General features: G+C 37.7%; 1 protein-coding gene across 1 annotated transcript; it reads left to right on the top strand.

Moving 5' to 3' along the window:
• Nucleotides 1–368: 368 nt before the first annotated feature.
• Nucleotides 369–8,382, top strand: LOC133799686 (peroxidase A2-like). The gene is made up of 6 exons (XM_062237685.1): nucleotides 369–504; nucleotides 847–1,034; nucleotides 2,644–2,994; nucleotides 6,101–6,271; nucleotides 6,361–6,526; nucleotides 7,919–8,382. The coding sequence occupies exons 1-6, from the start codon at nucleotides 369–371 to the stop codon at nucleotides 8,380–8,382; spliced, it is 1,476 nt and encodes a 491-aa protein (XP_062093669.1).
• The last annotated feature ends 8,657 nt before the right edge of the window (nucleotides 8,383–17,039 follow it).

Genomic DNA, 17,039 nt, shown 5'->3' with positions numbered 1-17,039 from the left:
AATTTGCTCGTGTTTTAGTGGATATGGAGATATCTGAATCTCTACCTCATTATATTAATTACCTCAATGAGAGGGGTCAAGTTTTGGAGCAACCGATAGAGTATGAATGGTTACCTACGAAATGTTCACATTGTCAAAAGCTGGGACATACAATTGCTTCTTGTAAATTTGATACTGAAGTAGTTTGGAGGAAGAAGGATTCTAATAAATCACTAGAGTCTGAACTAGCTGAGGTTGCGAAGAATACTTCTATGCAAGGTGCTGATCCGATAAACTCAGCTCAATCTCAATCACAGCAGCAGGGAGTGGCTCAACCAAATGCTAAACCTAAAGAGCAAGTGTGGTCCTATCCGAAATAATCTGGGGCTATGAAACCAGCAGACCAGATTTCAGTTCAGCAGACTAGGAATTCATTCAGTGTTCTCCAAGAGCAACAGAAGGTTTTGATTGTCTCATCTCAGAATTCAGACTTGAATGGAGTTCTGCAACATACTGAGTTGGAATGTTAGAGGATTGAATAAGAAGAATAAACAGATGTCTGTCGTTTGAATAAAGTTGGAATAGGGGCTCTTCTTGAAACTAAAATCAAGGGAGAGAAACTCAAAGATGTTATGTGTTCTACATTTGTTGGTTGGGATTATTATAGTAGTTTGAGATTGGAGGGTAGAATTTTATTGATTTGGAAGGCTAGTTGGATTAGTATTGAAGCTATTCAAGAAAGTGACCAATTTTTATATTGTAGAGTTCAAATAAGTAATAGTAAACAAGATTTTTGTCTTACTGTTGTGTATGGATCCAATATGTTGGCTCATTTGCATTTCCCAGTAAAACCTTGGGTTCCTTTAGGTGATTTTAATGTTGTTTTTGACCCTAGTGACAGAATGGGTGGGAGGCTAATTTCGGTGAAAGAATTAGAGGATGCTAGGCAGTGGCTTAGCCTTGGATTGGTAGATGAATTGAAGATAATGGGCTCTTACTATACATGGTCTAACAATCAGGAAGGGGGGAACCGAATTTACTCTAAGTTGAATAAGGTATTCTCTAATGAGGACTAGTTGGACTCTTTTCCTAGTGTTATGGTTGTTTCTCACTAGGAGGTGATCTCAGACCATTGTGTTATAATTCTTAAGCAAATAGCAATTAAAAATGTGGGGGTGCAACCGTTTCGATTCTATAATATGTGGGCTTATCATCCTAGGTTCAGGACTATTATTTTGGACAACTTGTCTAAACCAGTAAAAATAGAAGGCTGTGGTTTGGATCAAGTTGTTTGGAAGCTGTTGACCCTCATTTTGGCCAACTGGCACGGAGTCAAATACTTGGATGAAAATAATGTGACAATTAAGATCTAATGGGAAAAAAGAAAATGACACCAAAGATTTATAGTTGTTCGGCCCCAACGATTGGTAATGACCTACGTCCACTTGATGCTATTATTAATGTTGAGCTTCAAAGGTGTGATCAAAGAACTAGGGTTCTTGAGTTTCACAAACCTTAGAAGAAGAAACAATACAGACGATGGATAATAGCAATACAATTTTCTTTTTCTCAGATCAGAAAAGAGGATTCGAAAAAGGATCCCCCCTTGAGCTATTTCTTGTATATTTATAGGCTCAAGGAGGGTTACATGAGTCAATCAATCATATCTTTCCTTAATAAACGGATATTCAGGTTATAATGAAGAGATATTCTCGGCCGTCATTACAACTATACAAATTTATACATAAATAAACGGAGTATACGACCAGGCTGGTCGTATATAAAACTTAAACCCCACGTATGGAAGTATCTCTGGTTGATAGGCGAGTAGCATCTCTGCCACGTGCTGAAAATTCTTGCCACGTCATCCACAGCTATTTTTTGGATAAACATTTGCCCCCCAAGTTTTTTTATTGCGACTAGCAATAAGTAAACTTAGGGAACTCACCTTTCGAATACCCCACGAAATCTGTCAGAGTCACTCGTGCTTCCTCGAAAAAGGTGACCTAATCACGTCCAATCATGCCTCTTAGGTTTCCAAGTAACCCTTCTGATGACTATTACACTTCCCCATGCCTTGAAAAAGGTAACTCATGATTACCCCTTTTTATCACATTTCAGCCATTATAAATAATTCCTAAATTTACCTTTTCACTTTTTACTTGCCATTTTCTTGCCAAGAACCCTCAAGAACTTCAACCCAAAGCTCAGAAACTTTGAAGATCATCCGTCGCTTGTTCTAAAGATCCTCTGTTCACACGCCCAAAGTTGCTTCATTTCAGAACCTCCAATCTTCATCTAGGTAAATTTCTTCAACTTTCATGCTCTCTAACATGCCATGCATACTGTTACATGCCTGTTTTGAGTTCTAAAATGTTTTGTGTTCTTGGGTAGAAATGCATGAGGATTGTGTGTATACCGATTGACGCTTGATAGGGTAGCGTAGTTTTTCTCTGCAGGAGTTAGGAGCCAGTTTGATAGTCAAGATCGTAAGTTTAGGGCGTAAAATCGAAGTAAAAATTCTATTTTTAGGCTAGTTGAAAAACTGGGTATTTCCCGCCCCTTTTGGAGTTGAAAAAGCTTTTTCCAGAAAAACTTTTTACTTTAACTTTTTGATCTGTTTTTTAAACTGCTCATATAAAACCTTGTTTTTTGGATAAACAGAAGCTTATTCGTCTCAAACATGTGTTGAAGAAATTTAATTGGAGAGTTATGGGGGATGTGGTTTGTAACTATGAGAAAAGTAAAGCTTTATTTCTTCAGGCCAAATCTAATCTCTTCAATGATCCAAATAATAGTTGTTTGTGTACTGAAGAAAGAGAAGCTTTTCTGGAGTTTAAGAGGAAGGAGAAACTCTATGCCCATTTTCTTTCTCAAAAGAGAAAAATTGATTGGCTTCGTTTTGGTGATGAAAATTCCTCTTTTTTTCATGCTAGTTTGAAGAAAAGGAAAATAGCTAATAGGATTGTGTCTTTTATAGGTGCAGAAGGTCGGGTTGAGGATAATTATCATAAGGTTGTTAATAATTTTTTAGAGCATTTTAAGAAGTTCTTGGGCAGTTCCAGTAAAGCTTCAAGTTATATTTGTAACGCCCTAGATAGCCAAGATCGTTACACTGTGTGTTTACAAATGTGCGAGAGTTGCTAATCAAGTCATTTGGTTAGAAACGTGTTACAATAACTAAAGTTGTACTAGGGTTAAAAGATTTCGGTCTCAAAAGTTTTATTTCTTATAATCAAACATTCTTACATGGGATCCCAATAGTTGTACAGATAAAAGACAGTTTACAAAATTCAGAACAAATGTACTGCTACTAGCCACTCTAAGAGCAAAATAGACATTTATGCTCTCCCCGTCCTGTATCACTCCTCAGACGTGGCGGCTGATAATCTAATTATGTACATTCAGCCCCAAAGCTCTCCAACTTAGGACTGATCAACTTTGCTCTTGCCTTTACCTGCACCACGTAGCACCTGTGAGCCAAGGCCCAGCAAGAAAACACAATAACAGAGCATAATCATCAAATAAACAACCAGATAACTCATACAATATACTCATATACTCAACATTCCAGATATTCACATTAATCAAGTATTCAACATACTAAGTACATCATTTCATATCAATAATGAAATCACATATGATAACCAGGATTAACGCCCTTAGGTCACACCCTCTGTTTATCCCACTGACTCCGGCCCGCTTAAACCGAGCTCAGTGAATGTTAAGCTGTCCTCAGCTACCAGTGGTCGAGCCGCGCCCTATGCGTAAATATTGATGACGTCACCCTTAGGCTGTTTATCATATGTCCCATGGCGTAATACCATCTATGACATTATACAGATATAGGGAGCACTTAGTCCCATCACAATCACATAACCGGGTGTAGTTTTCTTACCTTTAGATTCGCTAGCTTTGTTCAATTTGATCCTCAAGCACGATCCTGTCCTAGCCTTAGCATACACCTAGTCACAACCATAGATCAAAATCATCACCAAACCTGAAGTCCAAAACCTAGCCCCGGGACCAATCCCAGGCCCCCGGGAAGCCCTAATTCCACCAAACGGGGTGGTGGAATCGAACCCCGAACCCCTAGGCTAAAATCCGTGAAAATAACCCAAAAACCACTTTCTGTAAACAGGGTATGGCTATAGCGCTACAAGCAGAGCTAGAGGCACCAAGAAACATAAGCCTAGCGCTGTAGTTCCCAAAGTCTAGCGCTATAGCGCTAGTCACAGACCAGCAACACCCTATTTTTCTTCCTTCAAATTTCCTCGAACCCAAACCTCTTGGAACCCTTCCAAACCTCAACTACACACCAAATTGAGTCTACCACTGCCTATATCTCACCCCACAAAACTCAATAGCACAAGACTTAACCACATGCATCATCAAACCAAGAAAACAAACATTGAACCCAAGAACTCAAGAATTCAACCAGAAACTCAGAAACATAGAACTTCAAAGCCAGAATTTGTTACCTTCTATGGAGAATTTCGACCTTCTATGGAGAATCTCTAGCATCCAACCAGCCTCAGGCCCTTCAACTTCTCAAGATTATTTCCCTTTATTCCATCCAAAACTCAAGCTTAGAAACCATCTCAATAAAACTCAGAAAAACACATCAGGAAATCTTGAAACTTACCTCAATTTGAGTGGCTATTCCCTGCTAACTCTTTTAGCTTCACCAAGGTCTTTAGCCCTAGGCTCCAACCTGAGCCTACTCTGGGATTCCAGCTCCAAAACTCACAAAGAATGGTGAGATATGGCCAAACCGACAGCTAGAGAGAGAGTCCCCTGTTTTTCCTTCTTTCTTTCCTTCTCTTCTCTTTCTTTTAACTTCTAAAACTTTCTACAACCTCCACTAAAATTAAAGACAACATAACACTTATCTATTTCCAATCAAATGACCCTTTTGCCCTCCAATTAATTCCTAAGTCTTAAAACACATCAAGGGCATTTTAGTCACTTACTCCCAATTTCCACTAATTCCTCGAGTGTCCCTAGTAATTTCCACTTACATCACAACACTTAACTAATCACCAAATATTTTCCTCAATAACAAATAGTCTCCAATATATTCTCTAAATCCCCAGATATACCCCCAAACTTACCCCGAGCCGGGTATAAATGCCTGCTAAACCGCTTGCTAGGATCGCCTCGAGTCACAAGCTACAAATATATCCACATAATAATGTGGTCTCAACAATTTATCACAAATATTTACATTTATGCCCTCAACGGGCCAAAATTACAAATATGCCCTTATAACCTAATCAGGGCCTATAGGCATACTAATACACATAGTCATGCATCACATTAATCCAAATAATCATATAAGCATGCATTTGCACCATTATCATGCATTTTCAACATTAATTCACATAACTTCCAATTGTGCCCTCCCGACACACTAATCAAGGCCCTTAAGCCTTATTAGTAATTTTGGGTCGTTACAACTATCCCTTCCTAATGAGAATTTCATCCTCAAAATTTACTCAAACACATCAGATAGTAAACCTCATACCTCTGACCATAATTCCCAAGGTCCAACACTTTTACTTTACTCCTCGACAACACTCTTACGAGAGTAACAATCTTGTTTTTTTTCAAGATCTTGTCTAATAGCCATACATTCGTTAACCCTCGCTTGCATCACGATCCTGCTGATGCTTCAGGGTCTGCTTAGTTCATAACAATCACCTCATTGTCTTATTCTTGATACCATAAATTCCTATGAGTCATCACCCTTACCAGGGTGAGATTAATCTATAGGCCCCCTGCCTAATCCTTGGTACATCTTAGAATTTATGCTGAATCAGGAGTTAGAACTCTCTTCTTCTTTTTTTATTTTAAACATCATACTTTTCCTTTTCCACACTTACGTGGAGAGATACAAATCCCTCATCTCGGATCTTTGTATTCCGAAACTGACAATTTACAGGTTCTTATGTCTCTTTTGGATAGGCAGACACTTCTGCCTTAAGAATTCCCACAACCTCCTTGTTTTTTTTCCATTTGAATCAACACTAAACCGTAGTATCCACTGTCTTTCATTTCTTTACTTCGCATAGTACTTCTTACTTCTCGTCTTACCATGTCCTATGCTATGTCACCTTAGTTGGACAGCACTGATACCATAGTGAGCGAGAAGGAAGCCTTTGGAAATATTAACTCGGCTAGAGGTTTTGCGGTTGTGGATAATATCAAAACTGCCTTGGAGAATGCTTGTCCTGGTGTTGTCTCTTGTGCTGATATTTTAGCCATCGCAGCTGAAGAATCTGTCCTCTTGGTCAGTACATACCATACCGAACAGCACTACATCGATCTCAAGTTTTGATATTAAGATATAATGTTGAATAAATTTGTATTGTTTTGTAGTCAGGAGGCCCTGCATGGTTTCCCCTATTAGGAAGGAGGGATAGCTTAATAGCGAATGTAACTCTTGCCAATGAAAACCTTCCAGCTCCATTTGAGACTCTTGACCAACTCAAAGAAAAGTTCTCTAGACAAGGCCTTGACTCCACCGATCTGGTTGCACTCTCCGGTACGTGTTTCTTATTTTTTGTTTAGTTTTAGTTTGTGTGTTTATATCTGTATTTCTCCAAAATGGTAAAAGAAAACCATAAAAAATAAAATTGTGCTTTAGTCACCCTATAGATTTAATGTGTAATAACTTGGAAAATTAGCGCATGGGTAAACTATTTATTATGAAAATTTGTTTGCCAACTAAAATAATGATAAGTGTAATAAATTAATATAAGTGTATTGTTGAATATTTAGTAAATAAAAATGTGGAGAGCAAAGAAAGAATATATATATATATATATCCGAATATATATGATATGCTAATGTGTTTTTTATTGTTTTACAATTGTGAAAGTTATAAAGAATTCAAGTTTTAAGATTATTGACGATTATTCTGCGTCAAATAAAAAATCATACACCCGTATTCTTATTATTGTTATTTGATAAACCGAACACATGATGCATATGTTCATATTTTAAATACATTAAATGACCAATAGTTTTACATCAATGCTCGTGTTCATGTATCATACTTACCCTAGTTGACTTTTTTTATTTTTTTGCAATTAAATAATAGAAATTGATTCAACTAGATATAACTACAATAATCAAACGTCTAGTATAATTATGTGAAATTAGATCCAGTCCCCGTTTTAAACAATCCACTTTAATTTTTACACACTATTTTTAATCCTTATTTTAGTACCCAAATTTTCAATTGATATACTCATTATACCCTTCAATTACATAATTACATGTTTTTTTTTTTTCCTTAGACACACTAAAATTAGAATGTATTTCAAATTTAACTATAATATGATACATATAGTACACATTACAATAATACTTAGAATCATGTGTTCAAATAAGGGTAATTTGGGAAATCTCATAATAATAATAGGTAAAATTCAACTAAATATATTTAGTGTCTAATTTTAGTTAACTACTCCTAAAAATGGATAGTTCTCAACTTTTTCCTATAATTATTATAGGACAATATGGGGAATTAAAATTGATTAACAAAGAAAAATTGTGCAGTTTTTAATTTGATACTAACAATAAAACTATTTTTTGTTTCTTTCATAAACGTAAAATTACAATATCACTATGTTTTCGTACAATGACATCTTCTGAAATTCAATAAAATTACAAAAAAAAAAGATAAATGTACCTGTTTACTAGTAGCTAGACATATTATCTAAATAATGTCGTTTTTATATACTTTTATAACATCAAGCAAAATGCTACGTACCAACTATATTCAATTGTAGAAGTTGTCCACATATGTATAGGTGTGTAAGTCTGGGTCTTGCACATAATATACTGTAACATATATTTTTTATATATATAGAAAGGTGTCGTATAAAGATTTGTATTATTTTCAGTAATTTGATAAAAAAAAAAATTGTAGGGGCCCACACATTTGGACGGGCCAAGTGTCAAACATTCAACTTCAGACTGTACAACTTCAGCGGGACAAACAATCCTGACCCAACGCTGAACACAACCCTCTTAGATGTACTAAGAAAGTTATGTCCTCAGGGTGGCAACGACAGTGTCATCACTGATCTCGATCCTGTGACTCCAAATACTTTCGATAACAAGTACTTCTCCAATCTCCAGTCCGAGAATGGAGTTCTCCAAACTGATCAAGAATTGTTCTCAACCACTGGAGTCGACACTGTTGATATTGTCAACGCTTTCAGCGCCGACGAAAGAATTTTCTTCGGCAACTTTGTGGTGTCAATGATCAAGATGGGGAATATTAACGTCTCGACTGGCTCACAAGGAGAGAATAGGTCAAACTGCCGAAGGGTCAATGCATATATAAGTGGTTTATCATCAAGTACTGGTGGTTTGGTTGCTCAGTATTGATTAATTATGGTATTATAATTTTAAAAGTGATATCATCCCTACAACTACAAATTATTAATTATAATAATAAGCTCCCTCTCTATGAATATATATCTCTTCTATATAATAAGTGTTTAGATAACGGAAATTTTTTGTTTTAACGGTTTTTTTATTTTTTAATGTTAACTTTAAGAGAATATTCTTATATTTAACAGAATATTCTTATACTTAACGGTAGTTTGTAAACACTTAAACTTAAATAAATAATTAGAAAAATTAAAATAAGATATTTTTGAGATATTTTACAATAATAATTGTTTAAAAATAATAAATAATTAAACAAATTAAAATTTTACATTTTTCAGATATTTTATAATGATAATTATTTTAAAATAATAAATAATTAAATAAATTAAAATATGATATTTTTGAGATATTTTACAATGATAATTATTTAAAAATAATAAAATCATACGTTTTATAACTTAAATAAAATTTAATTAAACTTAAACTCATTTAATAAACTAATATCATATTAAACATATAATATAATCTGCTATCAATTAGCAACAAATTACTTTTAAAAAAAACTAGCAAAAAACTTAAATTTAAAATACACGTATAATATTTAATATTACATTAAACATATAATATATAATCTCTTATTATCACTCCCAAATTCAAAAACTAGAACAAACATAAACTTAAGCAAAAATAAATAAATTATTTAATTAAAATAAGATATTTATTTAAAATTTATATGACATTAATATAAATTTAATAAAAGTAATTAATAAATTCTATAAATAAAACTAAGTAAACTTACCTTGCAAGTTAATTGTATCTAGTATATATATATATGAGTTTATACTTTTTTTCACTTTATGTTTTATGTTTTTTCTTATTACCCGACTGACTGGACATTGTGTTTGAAATTATATTTTGTAAAATTGTTTATATAAAATTCTAAATTTGATTTTTGTGAAAGTTTTCTCATATGAAATCACTAATAATTCACCAAACAAATAATTCAGAACAAAAAATAAAATAATTACGTTGTTATATTCAATTTTCTTCATAAAAATTAAGTTTAGTAGTCTATTTGAACAATTTTACAAAATATAAGATCTAAAAATAAATTTTTTAAAATACAGAATCCAAACAAATAATCAGAAAAAATATAAAAATCCTATATATATATATATATAAGATATGATCCTTAACTTCATTCATGCGTGTTTAAATGTATTATTTGAAGTGATAAATATAATTTTGGAGTATGTGGTTCTCAGCATTAATTAATTTCTAACTTAATTAAGTATGAATACGTACTATGTATTACTCGCTCAATACATATTGCAAATCTTATACCTTATTATTATATATTTCTAATACGGATATTTATGGCATTATCACAAGGTTAATATAAACGGTGCATATCTGTTACCACAAAAGTGGTTAAGTCATATTTGAGCTGACTAAGCTAATTAACATGTGTCAGCTTGTTAATGGTCCACATCATATTTTTCTTAGAAAAAAAGTTTATTAATTGATTTCTAAATAAAAGAAACATTTTTTTAGCATAAATAAAATAAACATTAAAATATATATTAATAATAAAAAGAGAAATTTATATAATACACTTGATTTCTCAAAAAAAAAAAAAATTACATTTTACAACCAAATAATTTTTCTTTTGTTTTCAATTATACTTTTTTTTGGGAAATTTTTACATTTGACCTTTTTTCTCTAGCAGGGTTGACAAACTCATGAAGCTGGACAGATTAGACAAGGGTTGTTATATTGAGCACTACAAAAAGTCTTACCTTTAGTCAAAATAAAATTTGTGACTAAAAGTGAATTTTTTTTTTTTTGACTATAATCTATCATTATGCCCATGTCCATACTAAAATGTCTTTGGCTAAAATTAGTAGACACAATGTCACAATTTTTTATGACCAAACGAGTCGTAGTCACAAATTTTTTTATCATTGTATGATTATAGATTTTGACTATAATTACATTAGTGACAAATTATGACTAAATATTAACTTTTAGTCCCAAACAATTTTTTGTTGTGACTAAAGGTGACATTAGTCACAAAAAAAAATTATATTGTGACTAAAAAATTGTCACTAAATATTAATTTTTCCTTTTGTATGAGAGATTGGTACCCATGTGTTAGGCATGGGCAACCAAAACCAAATCCTTGCTTTATCTTATACTGTTATTTGGGACTAGAGATGATGGGATTACTTGATTCAAATATGATCAAGATAATTTTTTTGGCATAGCGAGCTTCAAATAGCATGTCTTTAAAGCTTAATAATAGGTATATCAAATGTTCGCTCCAAAAAGTTTGTCAAGTGATTTTTTTCCATATTTAGGATATGGGTTATATATTGAGGTGTTTGCTGTGAGAATAGAAGGGTGATTAATCTTAGGGTTTCTTCCCTCTGAGTTCTTCTCTGAAAGGCTAGAGTAAAGTTTGAGAAGTTTGAAATAAGAATTAAACCAATTAAATGGGAAATGAAATTCCTTAATCGAGTGCTTCACTCGGTAATCGTGTTAGCATTGAATTCTAAGTGGGAAGTGTCAGGGATGCGATCGTGTACTTGCGGAACGCCTCGATCTAAAGGGAATGACGACTTTAGGCGAAATCCTTGGCATTGAAGAGTCGGCCCAAGATTTGAATGAATAAGCGTGCCTCATCGGTTCGAAGCTTGGGTCGAGGGGCATCTGTTGGGCCCAAGATATTCGGCCCAAAGACCCTTCCTCATTTGCGATATGATCAAAACGGATCGTTTTGATCTATAGAAGCCCCGAAGACAGAAGCTACGGGTCAGAGGCAGTCTGCGCCTCTGACCTCTCCGTGTTTAATTTAAAATCATATCATCTTGGGGGGAAATTCAGTTATCCCCCCCCCCCCCCCCCCTCCATTAAAGGGTTCAGTTGAACCTACTAACCACTTCACATTTCTGTTCTATAAATATTAGATTCTAATTCGAACAATGGCATCGGAAAAAAATCTGACTTAGGTATCGAAGTGTCTTTCTTGCAGGTACCCCCGATGGATCAACGACTGTAAAAGCGATCATCATCATTGGAACAGGATCAGAAAACCAGTTATTGTCGGCTAATACCTCCAAATATAGAAAGGAAGATTTGTCGCATCAATAATTGGCACCGTCTGTGGGAACGAAGTTTCCTTTTTAGCCACATTGTCGAATCAAGAACTCTTTCCTCGCAACCAAGACCCTCTCGAACCTTGGATCCATGCCCCCAAAAGGCAATGGAGTGTCGAGTCCCATCACGCAGGTCGTTCTACCAGCGGATGTAAGCAACCAAACTGACAGAATGTGTCGCCTACTGGAGGCCAGCCAACACAGATCCGACGAAGCCATTAAAGCACTGACCGAAGCTCAGGCAAGGCTCGAAGCTGAGATCATTGCATTGCGAAAGTCCAACGAAGCTACGCGCAGCACCCAAGATAATGATAATCTCGACCTTGGTAGACCTGAAGTTCCAATCGACCACATCAATTCCCTCCGAAGAACCACACACCACATCAGAGAAGGATCCCAGGGTCCCCTACTGCTCTCCCCAACCCGTCTTCACTAAGGGGTCGAGGAGAGACAAGCGGTACATTGTGCGCAAACCAGTGCAAAGCCCACAAGGTCAACTCAGCCAGCCGCCGAGATCGGGCCCCAACAAACCACACAACAGGCCGCGCAAGACTCACAAGCTGAGGACCGTACCCCCTCCATCCGGTTCTTAGACAATTGGAAAGAGGAGATGATACGGGAAATGATACAGAAGCTCTCGGATGGAAGATCCGCTCACGCTACCGAGCACATGAATTTGGTATCAAGAACCACTGAGAATTCGCCCTTCGCAGAGTGGATTCAGAACGAGCACAAACCACGAGACATCATAATCACTCCTCTACCCGCGTTTAATGGAAAGGGAGACCCGCTAAACTATCTGTTCCAATTCCAACAGAAGATGGCCCTAGAAGCCTTCAACGAAGCCATACAGTGCAAAGTTTTCTCCACGACTTTCTTCAGGCCGGCCTTGCTGTGGTTCAGGAAACTAAAACCTGGTTTTGTCAACAGTTTTGGTGACCTCTACAGAGTCTTTCTCCAACAGTATAGTGCTAACTGTGAGGCACCAAGAACAATGGCAGATCTCTATCGGATCGAGCAAGGAGAAAATAAACATCCAAAGTCATACCTACAACGTTTCATTGACCTCGTGAATCAGATCCACGACGTCGACCCAGTCACCGCAGCTAATCTCTTCGTCAAAAGTTTGTAGGTGGGATCTCTCTTACACGAAAACCTCACCATGACACCACCTTATGACATGGCAGAGATTCAGATCCGTGCCGAGGGCATCTTCAAAGTCCGGGAATTTCGAGAGCGTGCACAGAAGAAATCTATGCTTATCTCCGCTCCACCAGCGAATAACCCTCCTCCCCCACCTACGAGGGACGACAAGAGGAAGAGACAGGAAATGGACCACGCGAAAGAAAGGAAAAGGCCAAGACAGAATCGAGAATCACCACGATACCCCACATTCGAATACACCGTCCCTCAGGAAGTCATTTATGACGAGAATAAAGACAGACCTATCTGGCGTGAGCCGTACAAAATTACCACTCCTCCCGACAGAAGAGACAAAAACAGGTACTGCCTCTTCCACAAAGATCATGGCCATACAGTCGCCGAATGCCACAACCTCCACAATCAGATCCAGGCCCTCATGAGAAGTGGATGGTTAACCCAGTATATTAAAGGGACAGGAAGACCCGGCACTTCACAACCCAACCCTGCTTCTGCCCCAGCACCACTAGCAGCAGACTCCCTGCGTACGGCCACCACAAGCTCACAAGAACCTCTTAAGCAAGTCCCCATGATACACAGGATCATGGAGCTCACTGAGGAACAAGAGCATGCAGCCAAAATTCACAAGAGGATGGAGGAATGGGTGAAGCGATACAGATCACTAGGTCACACCGTCAACCTTGTCACTTCAGAGGACAGATGTTATCCAGCCTCTGCTATCACCTTCACAGAAGACGACTTGCAGGGAGTGCACCTGCCCCATGACGACCCTCTAGTCATCTCGCTACAAATCGACAATTTCCAGCTGGGAAGAGTTTTAGTCGATGGGGGCAGTGGGGTTGACATTCTTTTCTGGGAAGCCTTCCAGAAGATGGGACTCGAAGAAAATCATATCCGGGCCTCCGCTACACCCATTTTGGGATTTAACAGCCAAAGGGTATACCCAAAGGGCGTTGTTCGATTAACCGTGGTAGCCACAGAACGCACCTTGCCTGTGGACTTCCTCATCGTGGACTCCATCACAAGCTACAACGCCATCATGGGAAGAAGTTGGATCCACAGAATGCAGGGAGTAGTCTCAACTTTGCATCAGGTGATGCGATGCCACTCACCCAACGGACGCTATACCATCGACATAAAAGGATGCTAGAAGCAGGCCAAGAAATGCTTCCTTACCCTGAAAGAAATAAATAATTCTGGCACCTCCCCCCTAATGACAATCCTGACAGATAGCAATCACAGCATGACTTACCAGCATGTCTCAAAGGCATAGATCTAGAGGAAGATCAAGAAAAGCCCCAGACCACCCTCGATGATCTAGAGGAAATCTGTATAGATGATGTTGACCCATCTAAAATAGTGCTGGTAAGTACCAAACTTCCTGAAAAAGAAAAGCAGACCCTAATCCAATTTCTCAAAACCAATGTTGGAACCTTCGCCTGGTCTCCACACGACATACCCAGAATAGACCCCTCTGTCAAGAGTCATAGCCTCAATATATCAAATAGCTTCCCACCCGTCAAGCAGAGGCAGAGGAGGTTTGCTCTTGAAATCAACCAAGTCATCCAAGAAGAGGTACAACGGCTTCTGAGCACAGGAGCAATCGAAGAATGCCTGTATCCTAGTTGGCTAGCCAACCCTGTAGTGGTCCCAAAGAAAAACGGGAAAAAGAGAGTGTGCATAGACTACACCAACTTAAATAAAGCATGTCCTAAGGATAGCTACCCTCTACCAAAGATTGATCAGATGATCGACCCTACAGCAGGTTACGGAAGAATGAGCTTCCTCGATGCCTACTCAGGATACAATCAGATCCCAATGAACTTAGAAGATCGGATCCATACAACTTTCATAACAGAAGGCGGCTTATACTGTTACAAAGTTATGCCCTTTGGGCTAAAGATTGCAGGAGAAACGTACCAGAGGCTGATGCACAAGCTTTTTTCCTCATTTCTTGGGAGAAACATGGAGGTATATATTGATGACGTGGTCGTCAAATCTCAACAAAGTTCTTCACATGTGGACGATTTAATTGAATGCTTCGACATCCTCGACACTTATAAAATGAAACTGAATCCAACTAAGTTTTCCTTTGGGGTGTCCTCTGGACAATTCCTAGGATATGTGGTCAGCCAGAGAAGCATCGAGGCCAACCCAACCCAGATTGCATCACTCTCAAAGATCAAAGAACCCAGAACCGTTCGGGACATCCAGGCTCTGACAAACAAAATTGTAGCTTTAAGTCGGTTCATATCACACATGTCCGATCGTTGCCAGCCTTTTCTGCAATGCATAAAGAAGTCTACCAACACCACCTGGGGAACAGAAAAAAACAAAGCGCTTGAAGAATTGAAAGCTTATCTGAGCTCTCCTCCTATACTGAGTTCTCCCATCGCCAACGAAGATCTGTTCTTGTACCTGTCTGTCTCACACTTTGCCGTGAGTTCTGTGATCTTTTGAGAAGACGCTAGTCGATAGAGGTCAGTGTTCTACTGCAGTAAGATGCTACTAGACATTGAAACCCGCTATAGCATGATGGAAAAGTAGGCGCTCGCACTCATCACAGCGAAGAAGAAGCTACGACAGTATTTTGAAAGCCACACCATCATTGTATATACGGATTATCCACTAAAGCAAGTGTTGAATAAACCCGATCTCTCTGGTAGATTATCCAAGTGGGAAATTGAACTCGAGGCGTATGATATACGGTTCTTGCCACGAAAAGCAGAAAAAGGTCAAGTACTTGCTGACTTCCTGGTCAAAATACAATCCTTTACCCCAGATACATTGCCTGAACTGCTAGAATCAAAAGTTGAATGGGTATGGAAAATACATACGGACGGAGCATCTAATTCCAAAGGAGCCGGTATTGGCGTCATATTAGAAGCCCCCCCCCCCCCCCCCCCCCCCCTGAGCTAAAAATCAAGGAAGCCATTCAGTTAGAATAATTTTCAACGAATAACGAAGCTGAGTATGAGGCTCTGATTTATGGTTTAGAGCTAGCATGAGACATGGGCATTAGACGATTGAAAGTCAGAGGGGATTCAAAGCTCGTGATAGAACAAGTGGCTGGGAATTTCGACACCAAGGCACCCCATCTGGCTAGCCTATTACAAAGGGTAACTGACTTACAGTCACATTTCCACCAGTTTGAACTCGTACAAGTACTGAGGGAACAGAATCAGAAGGCTGATGCCCTGGCCAAATTAGCCTCTACAAGGGAATGCTCTCGGTGCTCCACCATATACACAAGCTAATCACCCAAAGTTCTGGAAGCTTTCTCAACCTCATCAGAGCCTGAGTGCAGGATGGATCCAATCATTCGTTATTTGTCTAAGTCTGAACTGTCAGCTCATCTGAAAGATGCTAAACTTCTGCGTCTTTGAGCCCAACGCTATTCCATCATCCATGGAACGTTATACCGCAAATCCTTCGATGGCCCCTATCTTCGGTGTTTACGTCCATCAGAAGCTAAACAATTGTTAGAAGAGATACACGAGGGAGCATCTGGAAACCACACTAGGGGCTGAAGTTTGGCACACAAAGCACTTACAGCAGGGTACTACTGGCCATACATGATGACAGAAGCACGTGACTATGCCAAAAAATGTGACAAGTGCCAGCGATTTGCACCAACCATCCATCAACCCACTCAAACTTTACACTCCATCATTGCACCTTGGCCTTTTGTAAAGTGGGGTATGGACGTGGTAGGGGAGCTGCCTAATGTTGGAAATGTGCCCTGAAAGCATATGTAGTAGACATTGTTTTAGTGAAATAAATAAATAAATTGAATTTGTTATGCATATATTTTATGGACTATATTATTCTGTGATAATATTATGTAAATATCAGGAAAATTCCTAAGTTCATATATGTGATCTCAAACATGTATTGGTACGGGAGGATTGTGTTTGAGATAAATGAACTTGAATAATTCGCAGTAAAATAAAGTGGAATCTTTAGATTAATTACTGCAAGTATGGTCCACTAGTATTATGAATACATGTGATCTAGATCCGGATCACTGGTGTGGTAGGACACTTTAGTGGAGGTGCTTTATATATTAGAGAATATATAGAACTGGACCAGATATGTTTATTAATACTTAGTTAAATACCGTTTTGAAGTATTAATTAAATATATCAACTGATGATCATATACAAATAGATCTTAATCTTGAAGTTAATATGAACTCCTGTTTATGTTATATGAGTTCTTTGATTCACTTGTTAGGGTCTCTCAGAATGATCAGGCTAGAAACTTTTGTTTTGGGAACTCATTAATGTAGATGGCTGGGGACATAGTATACATATATGGAATCTATGCCTT

The sequence above is a fragment of the Humulus lupulus genome, chromosome 9, assembly GCF_963169125.1.
Source record: "Humulus lupulus chromosome 9, drHumLupu1.1, whole genome shotgun sequence".
NCBI classification, from domain to species: domain Eukaryota; kingdom Viridiplantae; phylum Streptophyta; class Magnoliopsida; order Rosales; family Cannabaceae; genus Humulus; species Humulus lupulus.
Note: the sequence above shows the minus strand (reverse complement) of the source record. Positions and strands in the feature narration are given on the sequence as shown.

Excerpts from the sequence above, each read along its gene's own strand:
- LOC133799686 (XM_062237685.1), top strand. The coding sequence starts at position 369 with ATGAAACCAGCAGACCAGATTTCAGTTCAGCAGACTAGGAATTCATTC. Across the intron at positions 6,272-6,360 it reads CTGAAGAATCTGTCCTCTTG|TCAGGAGGCCCTGCATGGTT; the intron begins GTCAGTACATAC and ends ATTGTTTTGTAG. Across the intron at positions 6,527-7,918 it reads CGATCTGGTTGCACTCTCCG|GGGCCCACACATTTGGACGG; the intron begins GTACGTGTTTCT and ends AAAAAATTGTAG.